We start from the raw sequence: 17385 nt of genomic DNA, 5'->3' as shown, positions 1-17385 counted from the left end.
TTTTTTTTTTTTTAAATCATGTACATTTTATTTAAAATTCATGAATGGTTGTGCAAACCATGCATTCAGTCACCTGCATGTCAGGCAACTGGCAAACAGAGGTATCACTTTTGACGCGTTACTTAGCACAAATGTTCTTTTAATAAGTTAACTGCACATTAAAAAAATAATGTTTGCCCTCCCCATACTGAGAAATAAAACAGCCTCTCCTTCATGAAGAGAAAATAGACTCACCCCAATTTAATTTTTAGTTTGTGGGATCGGACTCTTTGACTGCCTGTTTAAGGCATATAGTTTTAAGAAAGATGGGAAATCTGATAATATTCACAAAGAAAACTCTGATGACCCAGCATTCCAGCAGCATGTAAACATGTCACTTAGGCAGGAATCTTTTCCTTCATTTAGACGTGAAAAAAGTCTCACATCAGATTTATGTGTAAATGTGATTTTGTGTGTAACAAGTGATTTGTCCGTAATTTCTTTCAGATTTGAGTTTTTAGTTAGTTTCAAGTTGTTGTAATTTAAATTTGTGTATGTGTAGATTTATTTGGTATTTTTGTGATTTTCTGAATTTTTGTACAAAATGTATTGTATGAGTTAAAAATCAAGAATTACGTACAAACCCAAAGTTATGCCCCCACAAACCGGGGTGAGTCTATTTTCTCTCCATATACTCCCTACCCTGCTCAAGCGACTATCAAGTGACTTGCAAAACATGCAAGAAAGTTTATTTGCGCACCTTCCTCATCAGTCCAGAGTGCACAAATCTTTTGCAAGATCTTTGCAATTTGGAGTCCAAGAGAAGCCATCTTTGGTTGGAGAATATCAGATCAAAATAGATTTTTTGCATAACAACCTCATGCTGCTTATGCCTATGTCTTTGTTGGGTAGTCAAAGGTTAACTGAGACTATATTCTTATGCCAATGTCTTATACTTCTACTGCGAATGAATATTGGCTCCAAATGTTGGTTATCTACTTTCTTGACTTCTGATAATTGGCATTGATACATTTCTAATCCCAGATGTATCATTCCAACGCACTGACATTGCCACAACTGAAACAAACTCAATCCTGTTTTGTCCTGAAGAACCAAATCACACAATAGCGTAATCTAAATGACTGAGAATCTTTTCAGAAATGTTGATTTCATTTATTACTATAATGTTTTTTGAGTACAGTGTTCCTCCGCGTATTCGCGATTTCATGTATTATGTTGAGCAATACTCCAATGTTCTTTAATAAATGTTTTACAAAGTATGATCATAAGTGTTTTGGATGGGTATGGGTTTGTAACGAACCTTCTTCGGCCGCAGAAGTGGGGTTCTCTGTATTTGCGGATCTCTCTGGTCCCTAACCCCCGTGAAAAAGGGGAAAACATTGTATTATTTTATTAGGTTTTTAAAATATAGATCACATGAAGTATAAGGGTTTCCTAATTACAAATGTTATTGACTGTTGACATTAAAGGTTAAAGTGCTCATTGCAGTAAGCACACTTCTTCCTATCTATTAATCTATTTCTGTAGATTATACATTGCAGTTCATACTCCTTAATTCACCATCAGAACCAAAGGATTATGGGATATCAGGGGCTTGCAGACTGTTTGAAGCAGTAAAAAAAAATGAAAGAAAATAGAAACTAAGTGGGTGGACTAAGAGATGTTTAGTGCTTGAGATTAAACGGGAAATACACAAAAATACCCACCTTTCTTCTGTGTGCTTGTAAAACGTGACAGTGATATTTTTATAATAGATTGATAAATTATGAAATCATTTCAACTCTGAAAAATAGACATAAACTCAGCAACCAGTTTGAGTAGCAGTCACAGAGATTACTTTGGTGACCGAACAAGCAGTGACATATATGTATATCTGCACGTATCCATTCTGTTAAATAAAGAAACACACATTGTTATTTTAGTTTTTCTGCAAATTATTGCTTTTGTTTTGTAAACTGAATAAAATAATTTCAGTTACTGTTTAATTACATTCGTAACTCGTAACAACCTAATTGGTCCATGCACTTCCAGTGTGATGGCGGATCATTCCCTAAGAATTGTGGGAGAAAGAAACTCCTTTCCAGTTACTTGTCAATGTCTTGATGGAGTTGACTGTTTCCCTGCTCGCTTATTAAAGTTTTAGGAAGGATTCGGCCACGTGGTGCCTGTTGGAGCAGTATATGTCCAAAACAACCACGGAGAAAAACTGTCAGGAAGCTGTGACATTGTTGAACTTCTCTGAAGGAAGTTCCCATTTGGCTCTAAATTTAGCCAAAGTACATTATACATTCATATATAAAATTAAAATATTAAAGCAATTACGGATAAATCAATGTGTGAGATGATGCATCTGATGAAATGCACATTCTAAAGCAGATTGAAAAACAGGCTGAAACAAATATAGACCATCTAACCACCTAATTATAGAGTTACAGATGGAGTAATCACGCGTTGTGCTTTCCACCCTAAGTGCTGTACAATAGGCTGATTTCTAAAGATTTTCAACATAATTACTTAAAAGATAACAAAATTATATGTAGGATAATTCCGGCAAACCCTTTCAATCATATTTTCCTATGTTCTTATTAATGCAAGATTAGAAGAATGAACCCAGCCAGCAAGGCCAAGTGGGCCCCATATGGTTTAAAAGTGTGCAGAAAATCTGGGCCTTATTTGGTTTGTCCACAGATTCTGCGGTGGCCCCACCTGTGCTCGCCCACATTAGCTTAGGTGGGCTCAGTGGGTTGGCTGGCTACACTTGCCAGCTTCCTGGTAGAGGGCGTAGCGTGCTAGCAAGCTCCACTGTGGCGAGCTAGCAAGCTCTGCTGTAGTGAGCTAGCGAGGTCTACTGCAGCGGCTCCACTGTAGCAAGTTAGCGAGGTCCGCTGTAGTGAGCACTGTTTCCAGCGAGCTCCGGTGTATCAAGCTAGTAAGCTTCAGTGTATCGAGCTAGCAAGCTCTTCTTTATCAAGACAGTAAGCTCCATTGTCCACTAGGCGGCTGGCTAGTGGATGGGGGTGGGGATTTTCTGCGCACTTTTAAACCATATAACCCTGCCGGGTCTTGCTAGCTGGGAAGTTGTTCAGATAATCAAGAAATTACTTGTTTTTAAATTTGGTTAAATTCATACATATTTGTGATTTTTCATGCAGAACTATTTAAAATGGTTCCAAATAAAATAATTTTTTTTGAAAATCCACTTTGTTTCTGCTTTTGTTGCATCTTTTTCAATATGGAGTAGAAATTTGGCCTCCAATGGCATAAAAAGGTTCAGATTCATTCATCATGTTAAGGAATGTTTTTATTTACCAAGATAGTTCCCGCGTTCCCCACATTCTAAGAGTTTCTTACAATGTGCAGCTTTCATGGTAGGTAAAGGCTTTCAGGAGGACCTGACAGAACATAGCTCTGGAGGCAGACAAACGGACAAACTGTCCTGTAAAATCTGTTCAGGATGACGTCCGACAGCATGAGGCCGGGCTTTGATCGGCAGCTGTTCATCATCAATGACTGGTTACATCCAACGCTGTTCTCCAAAAAATTATTATTTAGGAGTTTGTCATAAATCAAGAACAAAATGCCTTGGGGGGGTTCTGGTTCGTGTTAGCAGTTGGGATGGGGGGATACTCAGAACTCTTGGGTAGTGGTGGGCTGCTCATCTGGGAGTGGTGGGGAGAGGGGCTGTACAAACTTTTATTTCAAAACTATGTCTTTGGTTCCTTTTTTAGTGCCAATTGCACCAATCAGCTGATATTCTTCAGGGTAAAACACAAATAGAGATATGTTATTATTATTCTTTTAGCATTATTTCTTTAGCATCCTAAACTCAGAATCAAGAACTGCAGACCTGCTGGAGTTCTGTCCTCAGTTAATTTACATTGCTAGCTTTTCCTCGTCTTTTTTTAATCATTTTATCTTAAATCTTTCTCCTGTGTTTCTCCATTACTGCGTGTCTCTCTGAGGGAATTACATAAGTCCTTCGGTGTGTGTGGGCAGCGCTGTATTTTATGTAAGGCGAACCTGGAAATGGCCAGTGAAACACTTGGGTCTGGCTCCACGGTTTGTTTTCTCTCTTTGTGTGAGTCCTGCAGCCTGTGTGTGCTGTTGGGTCACCAGACTGCAGATCTTCAGCTCCAAGTATACAATGAGATTATTTTCCCTGCCCACCCACAATCACACAAACATGCACACGTTCAGTTGTAGCTGCTTTTGTGAGCAACAAGGAGCAGGTTTATGATTTGACAAAGTCAGTGGCGCTTTGATGACTTTCCACACTTTGTCTCTTAGTTGAGGGTCCTGATTCCTGAAAAAAATATTTTTTTCAGGTGTTGAAGATTTAATGTTTCCAAACAACATGAAACAATAATGTTTAGAGTAAACCCAAACTTATATGCTTATATGAAACATATTTTTTAGCAGTTTGGCCAATCCTGATGTCATTTTAACTTGCTGTTTCTTAACTTCTGATTTGCTTCAGCTGACTTACTATAGGACAAAAACCCATTCTGGAAGGTTTCTACGGAGGCCCTGAAGTCCAAATCACATCAGCAAATCACTTGACACAAAAACATTTAAATTAACCACTAAAAAAGAAAAACAAATAATAAAATTAAATGTATCTTTTAGAAAATTCTAGAACCTAATGAAACAAAATACAAATGATTTGCTTTGGAAATTAAAAGTAATTTTCAGAAATCAAAAGAAAATGTAAAAAAGAACACTATAATGAAAGGGAAAAGGTTGGTAGTATGGGACATCGCTGTTTATCATTTCAAACCAAAGTTATGATAGTAGAAATTACGATACTAGAAATTATCTGTACTAATCATAAAACTTGTTATAGAGTGCAGACATTGACAGGAATAATAATTTAAAAAATGTCAAAAATCAATCCAATAGTATCTACCTTTTCCGTTTTTTAAGTTTAGTTTCTTTTTTTAAACATTTCATTTTGATTTTCTAGAAATTACTTTATTTTCTGAGACCTTTCATTTTATTTCCTTTCATTTTTTTCTTTTGTGTTTTTGTTTCTGGAATTACGGCAGAGTATTAGGGCCAGTTTGTAAAAAGATTGTTATTTTAAAGTACGACTTTAAATCTTGTAAATTTATGAAAATAAAGTTGTAACTGTTAAATTATGAGAAGTCAAAGGCAAAATGTAATATATTTTTTCTCATAGGTTTATTTAAAAGTTGTAGATTTATGAATTTCAATTTTGTAAGTTTACGAGAAAAAAGTTGGTAATTTACAAGAAAAAGTTTTGTCAATTAGCAGCTTGAAATCTCGTAAATTTTGAAGAGACTTAAAGTCATAAATGTACGGGAAAAAAAATCTTATATTTACGAGATTTAACGTTGTTAGCTAAAAAAAACGTGTAATATTTATGACTTTAAATCTTGTACATTTATGAGAAAAAAGTTGAAAATTTACTCTAAATCTTGTAATTTTGCTAGATTTAATGGCGTAAATTTAAGGGAAAACAACTTGTAAACGTGAGAAAAAAAAAACCTCTTTAATTAATCAGTTTAAATATCTGAGTTTTTTTATTTTATTTTTGGTGATCTAATACTTCTTCGTATAAAATTTTGCTTAGATTTCTAAAATGTAATTTTCTGGAATTATTTTTTTGCTTTTTTAATTGTCGTGATCTTTAATATGTTTGTGCGTCCAGTGATCTGTCAATGTGATTTACACTCCAGGGTGACCGTAGGTATCCTACAGAACAAGACTAGTTTGGTCTGTAATGTTCTTCATAGATAAACTTCAACTGTTAGACTAAATGTAAAGAAATGATCTAAGAAATCACTTGGTATGATTTTAAAGAACTCCTTTGTATGACGGAGCAGAACACAAGTACAAACAAGCAAAAATTCAGTCCCTCACAGACCTTTTATTTCTCTTGTAAGAATATTCTCCACTTGTATTAACCCTTTAACATCAGAGCTTTGGCTCCAGTGTTGATGTTCTTTAACTTCTCGTAGCACTTCCACCGTCTAGGGAACGCGTGCACTGCTTTTTCTCCACTTCAGAATCCTGTAAATGGTTGAAATGTTATCGTATGTCAAAAAGTGTTTTATTTAGATGTCATCGCGACATTTCAGGTGGTAAAGGGTTAAAGTCACCTGTTTGACTGGTTATTTGTATAAAGACACTTATCAACACCCTTGAACAGTCAGACTATAGCCTCTCCACCATGGACATGACCAAAGAGCTGTCAAAGGACACCAGACACAAGACTGTAGATCTGAACATGAACAGGAATGTCAGCTGTTTCTAATTCATTTATGATCATGCTAGGAGTTGATATATCCAGATCGGGATAAAGACTCAAAAAAATGTTCTTTAAACCAGTAAAATTCAAGCCGAAGTTTAAAAATAGTCATCTGTTGTGAGATCTTACTGAAATTAGATATGGCTAAAATATTATTTAAAAAAACAACTAATTTCCAAGTTGCCGAAGGTATTAGAAGCTAGCAGCCTCCTCTTTTTTATGCTAAATATTTTCTGTCATTGTGGGGGAAGGGAGATGACAAGTGTTTAAGATACTGCTCCATACATAAAACCGTGGTATGATTTGTAGTTTTTTTTTTTAACTGCTGCATCAGTCATAGTGTGGGTTTCAGTTGATATGCGTGTTGCTCTCCTTGTGCCCCTGACAATTTCATCATTCTCACTTCTTCTAAACAACACAAAAAGTAGCACATTGGTGATTTTGCATTTTCTGAATGTGCAGCTTCATTACCTTAGAATGAATGGCAGATCCCAGCTACCCATTTGAAAGAAATTAGCAGGCATGGATAGAAATGGACAAAAAGATCCTCATTTCTGCATTGATATAAATCAAAATAAGCAGGTCTTCTTGATGTAACTTATAGATAATAACAGATTTAATAAGCGTCAAACTGACACAAAAAGACATATTTCAGGGTCCTTCCTTTTTGGTCACTAGACCAAAAAGACCTTTTTAAAGTGTTGTTTTCTAGAACATATGTGTAGTTTCTGCAGAACGGCAGTTAAATATTAAAAATTCACCTCCGAGTTGTGGACAGCACCACTGACAGCGTGAGCCTACCTCCACTTCCCATTATCCATCCACTTATACACTCTCCCACTTACTTATTGCCCCTTAAAATGAGGGGGACCTGGTTGCAGACAAGATGGTGCCCAAACACATCATTATGCTCATCATTAGCTGGAAGCGGAAATGTCGCAACTGTAGCTGGAAGCTGAATTTGCATTTCTATACTGGAAGATTCCTAACCATAACCCTAACCCTAGAACACGCCCAAATACATTGAAATGGAGGCCTGGTAATACTCTAAAACTTTCCAAAAGTTGAAGTCAGGGAGAGGCAGGACCATAAAGTCTGTAAAGAGGGAACCTGGGTCTAGACAGGGCTCAAGGTTGTGCTTTTGTGGCCAAAACCAGTAATGTTGGAAATGGGAAGTTGGGTCTCGTGAAGTTGGGTCACCGTAACATGGTGTCAAGTACTTTAAAAATCTCCCACTACAAACTTTTGCCAATCGACTCCAAATGGTCTGAAAAGTGATCCTGAATAGGATGATTTTCTGGTTATACACTTAGTAAAGTTTTCGCCACTTATTTTGACAAAACATTTTTTTGCTTATAACTTTTTAATGGAAGATTCCAGACTTGAAATCAGCTTCCGTCACATAATTTAGCCACGCTGAACACACTGGAAGTGTCCGCATATCTCTACAACCTCCCATTCCGGAGATACAGAAAAAAGTACCCAAAAAGTGGGTGTATCTCTGGAACCGGAAGTCATAGAGACTTGTGGATTTCACCAGGCGACCCCCAACCCCTGTCCATAAGTGGATACGTCTTGGTTTCAGGTTTCTATGACCTTCCTATCAAAAGTTATAAGCCGTCAAAAATTGGTGTCCGCCACGGACACGATCGTGCAAACCCAATAACCTGGTATTGGTATTTTTCTTGGGGAATGGGTGAATTTCAGTCGAACTTCAGTTGACCTGTGTATTCAAAAGTTTACATCTGCATTGTGTATCTATGCTTGTTTTAATTTAAGTTCTTTTTACTTTCTTTTCATCTTACTTTAATGATCACACCTTTACTATTTTTCTTGATTGTTTCTTTTAACGGTTTTGATCCAGATACCAGCCCAGACAAGGAAAACAAAGACGCTCATAGATCTATTTGTCTGCAAGTGGATGCACTGGAATGGAGTATAGCAGGGAGCTTGTGGCCTGCCCAAAAATGTTTTTGTGGTAGTTGGTGTTCGAAAACAAAAGGCAGATTATCACCATTGATTGGTATTTGCTGCTGTGCAGTTTGTTGTGAGCGGCTACAGACTGAAGCATAGATAACCAGTTTTCCCTAGAGGTGGGGAGAAGGTTTATGTAATAAGTGACAAGTGGTGATGCAAAACAGGAAAAAATGGAAATGTGTTATTAAATAGAAGCAATACTTGTAATAGCTCCTCTGAAGCTTTTAAACCATTTTATAGAATCCAAGCTTTTCTTTTTTTTTTTGTTGCCTTAGAAAGGGACACATAAAATAGCAAAATAACACAGATTAATAATGGCACTTTCTTTTTATCACATAAAAAAGAAAAAGAAGTTATCAAAAGAGAAAACCTTTCTTTAAAGGACACCTCTGCACTCTTGAAAAACCTGTCACCCTCAGAGTTTGCACAGGTGTGTGCTGCGTTCATACTGTACACAGACCTGAGTGTTTGTTCACGGGCGCGTGCATCTCCAACTTGTCAGAGGAAGGGTGTTTCGCTGAGTGGGAATGCCTGGTAGGATGTGTAGACCCAGGTTGCTATGGCAACCATCTGCTGCTTTGCTTGCGAGCGTTCACCGGCAACCCACACACTGACATCTAGCAACAAGCCAGTCTCAGAGAAAGTAAAGCTGTGACTGAACACTAATTTTAAAGTGCAAAAAGACACACAGTTCGACTTCATTTATGTTCTCTCCTACAGTAAATAAAAGCCTTTATTTTTTTCAGATGGTGTTTTTCTTCTGTTATTGCAAAGACAGATACTTTCAAACCTGGAACAACATTTTAGCAAACAGCAGATTGAACAGAAGGGTGTAAAGCTGCTTTAAAGGGCACAAATGAGTAGAAAAAATCTGTGCTTTACGGAATACACTTTGGGTTTTTGAAGGGACTACTCACTTCCAAGCTTTACTTCGTTTTGTAATAAGATGTAAACTAACAATAAATGTGTTCAATTTTCAAATTAAAAAGATATTCCAACCAATATACCACAGCAGTTAAAGAGAGAGTAACTTGTTTTGCTTTTGTGGAGGACACAAGGAAAATGAATCTTAAAACTACATTTGAGTATTTTGTTACTGAAATCACTGTGAATCAAGAGCATCCAAAAAAAACTGTTGGTAAAAAGATTGTATTTGTGCCATACAGGCCACAATCTCCCTGCACCGTATCCACTTGCAGACAAATAGATCCATGTACGTCTTTGTTTTCCTCATGTAAGCTCGTATCTCGGTCAAAACCGTTCGGCTGGACGGCTCTGATATCGCTCACTGTTTTTGTTGCACTGCTAATGTTAGGTTGGTCGTTGTGAGGCGCTGTAAGCTAGCGGGAGACCATGTAAGCTAAAAATGCAAGAGAACCAAATTAAACATGGCATTTGTTGTCATAATGCACCGTCACCCTTATTCTGTGTAATGGGTTGGGGTTATTGGCAACCCAAAAACGACAAAACCAGAAGTGCAGAGTATGTTTTTTTAATAATCTGGAGGGAACATCAAAACGAGGAGAGGTCAAGAGAAATAATTTTGGATGTAAACTCTGATACAGGTTCAGGAACAAAGTCTCAGCGACACTGAGTTTGGCAACAAAGACTAAAGGACATGGATATGAGAACACAGGTTCAGGAGCAGTGAATCGGGGACATGGTTTCGGTAGCAAAGACTCTGGGACACGAGTGCAGGAACAAAGACTTAAGGACATGGGTTTAGGAAGAACAATTCGAGGACATGGGTTAAGGAACAAAGACTTCGGGAGGCGGGTTCAGGAACACAGACTGTAGGACGCAGAGCTCTATGGCAAAGACTTGAGGAGGCGGGTTTGGAAACAAAGACTCAGAGACACAGGTTTAGGAGCAAAGACTCTGTTACACTGGTGTGGGAAAAAAGACTCAAGGACGAAGTGTTCAGGAACAAAGATTTGGGGAGTAGGGTGTTTGGGAACAGAGATTCGCCAATTAGGGTTTGGGAACAAAGACTCAGAGACACAGGTTCAGGAACAAAGAATCGGGGACACGAGTTTAGGAAAAATTACTTGAGTATGTGTTGTTCAGGAACAAAGATTTGGGAACAGAGACTTGAGGACATGGTTTTGGAACAAAGATTTGATGACATGGGTTTGGGAACAAAGACTCAGAGACACGAGTTCGGTAACAAAGATTTGGAGGATTCAGAGGCAAAGACTTGGCGGGTTCAGGAACAAAGATTTGGTGGGTTTTGTAACAAACACTTGAAAAGTCTGGGTACAAAGACTTGGGGAAGTGGATTTGGAAACAAAAACTCAAGGATGCGTGTTGGGATACAAAGATTTGAGGACACAGGTTCTGGAACAAAGACTCAGAGACACGTGTTCGGGTACACAGACTCGGGGACATGGGTGCAGGAACAAAGACTTGGTGGGTTCCAGAGCAACAACTCTAGATTCAGAAACATTGACTTGGCAGGTTCAGGAACAAAGACTCAGGGAAACAAGTTCCTTAACAAAGAGACTCTGGGACATGGGTTCAGTAGCAAAGACTCGAGGATTTTGCCAAATGAAAAAGATTCACTTAATTTATTTAAATTGGTAGCATTTTTCTACAAAGCCAAAGAGCCACAATAGAGGGAAAAAGGGCTGCAAGTGGCTCCAGAGCGAGTGGTAGACCCCTGGACCAGACAGTCATTTCAGAAAACAAAAGATGAATGTCAGATTGAGCTCCAGCAACATTCTATCGCTAAAGCTATTGACAGCAGCTTGTGAGTTCTTGGTTGTCCTCTCTGTGTCTTACAGATGCAGGACGGGAGATGTTCTCAGCGTGGCTCTCAGCGGGCCTTCAGCATCCTGGACCGTCTGCTGCTCACTCATCCCGTGTGGCTGCAGCTGTCCCTGAACCGAGACTCCGCCCTCTACATACTCCTCAGAGAACCTGTTGGGGTGAGGTTATCGCCAGCATCCGAGCCATTTTTATACACCAAATGTGGTTACTGTTCTCATTTAAGACCAGATGTTGTTTATTGTTTACATATTTAATATCAAGATCAAAAATACTGAACATTTTCCATGAGCTTTTGTTTGACAGGTTGCTTTCTGTTTCCTCTACTGACAAGATGCAATAAAAATGTGAAAAGCACTGATAACTTTTTCATTCTGATTTTCTTGTGATTGCTGTTCACGCTCATAGACTTTTCTAGTGCGCAAATGCAGCTCCAGCCAGAGGAAAGTGCTGTGTTTGAGAGTGACAGCCGAGAGAAGTGCCTCCTCCGTTCAGGAGTGCTTCATCAGCGAGGAGGACTCCAGTGAGTATAAAAGCAGCGCGGACAGTAGCAGGTGATATCCACCTGCAGTTAAACCATCACAGAGCGGTGCGCTTTTTCTGCTGGAGTGAGATCAGCGTGTAGGAGAGGTGTTGGATTGCAGCTGGATGGTCAAATAACTTACCAACCGAGGTGTTTTAGAATATTGCCAACTTTTGGGATTATGTAACATTCACATAGACAAAGAGATTCAACTTTTAAGGTAGAGGAAAACACTAGCTTCATAAAATGTCACTTTTTATGTATTTTTTTGCTCAAAAACCTAAAAAATGTAAATTAATTGTCACATTTATTTCAATAGGAGCTTAATTAATGATAGAAGTCCTATTTTTAAAAAAGTATAAAAAAAGACTGTTGATTTGGTCCCATATCACAACAAAGAGCATATAGTTAAAAGTCACAAACACCACGTCAGAGTAAGTTCAAAATGCTAAAAAAAAAAAAAAGTTTGGAATCTTTTCATTTAATACATCTAGCATTAAATCACGACCCGATTTAGCTAGCCCCACTATGGTGTGCAGATACAATATCAGCTATCATCATATCAGTTTATTTCTCTATATATCTATCTTCTCTTTTGACCTTTTTTTTAGCTCTTTTTTTATGAATGTTCTTCTCAACACTATACTCTGCATTTATGGAATAATGAAACTACCAGATGCACATGGGAGTCTGCAATAGTAACACAGAGTCCTTGTTTGTCCGGTTGCACTCTGCATACACACAGCTTTTAGAAAATACTGGAGTCCGGTGGAAATTTGAACACAGACTGCATTTGGCTTTCAGCCAGAGTTTGGTCATGCCTGATATAAGATGTTAGATGTCCCAGAGCAAAGATAGACAACCAGCTTAAAAATCAAAAACAGATCATTGAAAATTGTCACAGACGGGAGACGGCAGGATCCGAGTGCAGCAGTTTTTATTGGCACAGACAGGAGAATGGGAGTGAAGCACAGCTAAAAGCGTACAAAGCTAAATCAGGGTCAGGCAGGCAGAGGTCAATCAGAAGCATGAGGGCATCAGAGAACAACCAGAATGGTCAGGGTCCAGGCGTGGGTCAGGGCAGGAGGCAAACAATCAGAATCAAAGACGAAGCAAGGTCAGATGAAACTGAAGTTTAGGTTGGGATGAGCCCGCTCAGTGATACAGGCACAAACAAGACTTCGCTCTGACAAAATACTGCTGGGAGTGACTGCAGATTAAAAACAGCTGAGGGGCTTCTAAGAATGATGGCAGGGCTGATGGGAAGTGTAGTGTAGAGACCCAGGAAGTGCTAGTACTCGGGTGAGGGACCCCAATGACGGCCAGAGGGGGAAACGGGAGACCGAGTCATGACAGAAAACATACAAAGGGAAAACACTAAAAACAAGTCAAAAGGCATCAGACTACACACAACATTAAAGAAAAAGTGTTGTCATATATTTGTCATATATCAGAACAAATGCTGCCAACTGTTGTTTGAATAAAACTGAAATTAGTTTTAGATTTAAGTGCGACTGTAGCACAAATACAGTTGTGGAGTTGTTCAAAGACCTACCAGTACCTGAACTGAGATGGTTCTCAGAAACCGAGGACAGCCTCTGTGATGTTGCTCCAAACTCCCACTGATCTCCCTGTAGAAAACAAATTAACAGATTTTACAACTCTCTGCTTCCATGCCTCTCGCGTTTGGGCGGTTTTCAGCTACTGTAGTAGAGTTTCGGCAGAAGGTGTAGGTGTTCTTAATCCCCAGAGGAAAGGCGAGTAGAAACCAACAAGCCTGGCATTTATTATTGACAAGTCCCATCAGTCAAACCTTGCTCTCCGCCTTTAATAGAGTAAAACCGTATGAAGGAGCCCACATGAAAGAGCTGCTGATAAATCAATCAAAAGACTTTCCTATTCAATATTTCAGTGTAATGTATTGTTGTTCATAGACTGTGAAAGAAAAAGTATGTAACAGAGAGGATGAGTCCTCTGTATTACTTTTGGCAGTTGCTGCTAAATGAGGAGGCCCACTGCTTTCACTGCCGTCAATCACTGTCTTTTCTGTCCCAAGCATTTGCTTTGGAAAGCTCGGCTCTCAGCTTCCCTGATTTGTGTCGCCTGGTGGCCTTCTACTGCATCAGCAGGTAATATGAAGGCATGAAGGTACTCTAGTCCTTAGATGTCTTTTTTTCTCATATAGTAAAGTGCTAAAGTCATGTGTATGGCTTCATTACCTGTTGGCTACACATGTTCACGTCTTCTGTTTCCTCTAAACCTGCAGGGACACGTTACCCTTTCCTCTGCAGCTACCAGAGGCTATTGCTAAAGCCACAACACACAGGCAGCTGGAAGCCATCTCACACATGGGACAAGGTTGGTCATCATGTGTCCATCATTATTAGGCCTTAAATTGTAGTCCTGAGATGAGAAGTCTGAGGTATACCGGCCTGCACCCAACACTAGCTGGGTTGGCTCCAGCGGCCCCATGACCCCAAAAGGTATACAGCAGATTCTGAAAATGTATGGACGGAGGGAAAAAAACAGGTTAGAGCACTACACCAGACCTAAGCCTGGGGTTGGGGCTTGTCGGAGACCAGATGACTACCCAGCTGTTGGCCCACCAGGAGCAGAGAAGACTTTTGGGAGAGAAGAATGGCTTAGCCCTTGTGCTATCTTATGGGGTCCAGATGACCCCACCGTGACATTGATGTGTTATCCATCCCATGACAAATGTGGACAAAGGTGGACATGATTTCATGTCTGCCACAAATACCAGTGAAAATCAAAAATCATTGAAAAAAAAGAGTTCAGCACGCTGTCTTGTGGGGTCAAGATGACCCCACTCCCAAAGTCAATATGCTGTACCTAGGAAAGCACAGGGTTTAACAGTGGTAGTCAGTAGGCTTGAAGTTCTGATTCCCAATTAACTGTCTTTTTCTAGACATGGAATTTCTGTTTTGTTTTGTTTTTTTTTTAGCAGGAGCTGAAACTGGTGTGTGAATTTGAAAGACTCCCCCCACACTTACTGGATAGGGTTGCATAGTTGTTATAGGGCACAGTTCTGATTGTGTCGTAGATATTTTGCAATGTCGTTGCAACTGCTTCACATTATTTTACATACATTGGATTGAACAGACAGGAAGTCTTCAAGGGAAAGAGATAGATAGGTGAAACCACTAAATCTGAGAGAATCTTATGGACTTTCAGAATTTACCGGTCGATCATTGTTTCATTTCTCACCTATGTCATGAGCTCTGGGTCATGACCCAAAGAACAACCTGACTACAAGTGGCTGAAATGAGCTTCCTCCACAGGGTGGCTAGGCTCTCCCTTAGAGATGAGAAGCTCGGTCACCTGGAGAGAGCTCAGAGTGAAGCCGCTTCTCCTCCATATCAAGCAGACCCAGTTAAGGTGGCTCGGGAAACTGCTCCACATGTCTCCTAGACACCTCTCTGGGGAGGTGTTCAGGATATGTCCCACTGGGGGGAGGCTCCGGGGAAGACCCAGGACACGCTGAAGAGACTGCGTCTCTCGGCTGGCCTGGGAATGCCTCAGGGTCCCCCCAGAGGAGCTGGAGGAAGTGACAGAGGAGAGGGAAGTCTGGGCACCTTTGCTTAGACTGCTGCGACCCGGTCCCAAATGAGCGGAAGAAGATGGGTGGATGGATAACACATGGATGGATAACACATGGAGACACAGCAGAATGCCCCTATATGCTTTCATTAACTTAAAGCACCTGTTGGTTCTAGACGATCTCCTCCACAAAGACAAACCAGACCCAACACTACTTGTTTTTTGAGGTCTGACCAAAAAAACTCCTTTGAAACTGACTTGAGCCTTATTTGAGACAATCCCTTCTTTAACTATATCATGTAAAGAGTCTGGACTACTTACATTGCTGGATGGTAGAATAAATTATTCAAGAAAGCTGTCAATACCACTGTAGAAACATTGAAACTTTTGGTAAACATACTCCCTTTTTCCTCCTGGATTTCAGACTTCTGGAGTTCGCCAAGTGCTTCAGAGATTCAGAACGGGCCGGCAGGACTCGTTGCATCAACCAGCGGGAGCCAAGCTCAGACGGGGGGGATTCCAGAGCAGTGTTCTCTGCTGAATCGAGGCACACAAGGCAAAGTCTGCTTCATCAATCCACTCTTTCTTCAGCTGGAGGTTATTTTGGTAAGGGCATATTAAAGTTGGAAATTGGTTAAATGGGTCTGACTCTGTTTTGGAATTAGATGTTGGTTTAAATCCTAGTTGTTGGTGCATTATATAAAATGTAGATAGAGCTATTAGTCATGTTAATGTGACTTTAGTCTGTATGAAATTTTTGAAAAAATTTGGCTTCAGATCTATTATAATGTTCAACTTCTATTTTCAGATAAGAAAACAAACAATCCCTTTGTTTTCTCTGTGCAGCAGCCACAACCCACAAACCACAGTGCCTCTAATAAACGGAATCGCTTCAAGCGCAGCATGAGGCTCCGGCTCTCTGAGACCTCCATGAATTTATCTCTTGAGGGAGTCGGCTCCTACTCACCTTCGCCGTCTGTGGAGCAACCCGGAGGGTCTGAGGGGCTGCACAAGGCCAATGCTAACCCGCAGAGGAGAGTTCATGCAGGTGCTGGGGTCTTAAGAAGAACCCCTGCTGTGTCACCTGGGTCAGCAGAGGAAGAGGACATGATGTCTGTCTATGTGCCACAAGTACCAGAGATTTTATTTGCATTTGAAATGACCACTGATCTAGATATCATTTTGTGATCAATTTTTTTTCAAAACACAACATGAGTTTTATCTTGTAAATAAAGTATTTTTCTCCTGTTTTAGACATCTACCACAGCTCAAGAACCATCAAAGTCTCAGCAGGAGCCAGGTATTGAAGTATCAGTTCAAGCTTTAGAGAATCGCCCCGTTCCATCACTGGCCGAGCTTGACAGCAGCAGCTCTTTCAGCAGCATGGATGAAGACAATGACTCAGACTCGGATCAAGGAAGCATGGCCCAAACCCAAGCGTATAGCTACCAACGTCCGCCTCTCGTCCGCTCTCGAGGCCGTGGTGGCATGCACCGAATGAGCGAGGCATTCGTGTGCTTCTTCGCCCCAGACAAGAGGGTGTCCCGCCTGGTGGAGGAGCTGTCCAGAGACAGGCGCTCTGTGTTTGGAAGTATGGTTCAGGATTTCCTTCTAGAGCAGAAGGAGATGCTCAAATCGCTGTCCTCCACTTCTTCGTCTCCAGCCGTCACGTCCGTGCAGCTTCTGCAGGGTCTGCGCCTCTTTCTGTCACAGGCCAAGTGCTGCTTGCTGGACAGTGGAGAGCTGGAGCCTCCCATCGAAACCTTAGTGCCAGAGAACGAGAAAGGTACACAAACACTATCCTACACTTTTTTTTGCATTTTTTGTCACTTTTACATTTTTCTATAAAGTGAAGTTCATCAAGTTCTATGAGAATAAATGATTAATCATGTTATGCCTTAATCACAACTGCCCTTACGGGTGGATACGGGGTGTCTATTGGTGAAAAATTTGCAAACCTGTATGGGGCACGCAGGTTTAAGATAGTGGACAACTCGGTGAGTCTGTAAAGGTGTATTCACACCGAACGCCATTCAAGTATCAAACCCCCTTGCTGATCAAGTGAACGGCGTGTGCTCCTTTCACAGCCTGACTGTTAGAAATTAGAAAATCAGACAGTCAGAGTGTAGTTTGTGTGGACATCCAACAGGCACTGATCCAGGTCCAGTACTTGGACTTTACTGGCGACTGGAGTACAGCTGCATCACTTGTACCTCATAAGTGCCTGTAACTTACATTATTCTTTCAAATACTTCAGGATACACTTATCACACGCATGACCATGGTACGT

The 17385-nt window shown here is 40.2% G+C and overlaps 1 protein-coding gene across 2 annotated transcripts in view; it reads left to right on the top strand.

The window, feature by feature from the left end:
- The window catches only part of si:ch211-168d1.3 (ras and Rab interactor 2), a 40180-nt gene that overhangs the window by 8485 nt on the left and 14310 nt on the right, over positions 1-17385 (top strand). The window contains exons 2-8 of one of the 2 annotated variants that reach the window (XM_036216722.1): positions 11032-11175; positions 11423-11537; positions 13594-13666; positions 13804-13895; positions 15520-15701; positions 15945-16226; positions 16350-16881. In XM_036216722.1, the coding sequence (XP_036072615.1) occupies positions 11032-11175; positions 11423-11537; positions 13594-13666; positions 13804-13895; positions 15520-15701; positions 15945-16226; positions 16350-16881 (1420 nt within the window). Of the gene's footprint in view, positions 1-11031; positions 11176-11422; positions 11538-13593; positions 13667-13803; positions 13896-15519; positions 15702-15941; positions 16227-16349; positions 16882-17385 lie in introns of both variants that reach the window. The other variant, XM_024288648.2, reaches the window with a different exon arrangement.

This window comes from Oryzias melastigma, linkage group LG18 (genome assembly GCF_002922805.2).
Source record: "Oryzias melastigma strain HK-1 linkage group LG18, ASM292280v2, whole genome shotgun sequence".
In the NCBI taxonomy this organism is placed as follows: Eukaryota; Metazoa; Chordata; class Actinopteri; order Beloniformes; family Adrianichthyidae; genus Oryzias; species Oryzias melastigma.
The sequence above is the reverse complement of the archived record's forward strand: the minus strand, read 5'-3'. Positions and strand labels throughout refer to the sequence as shown.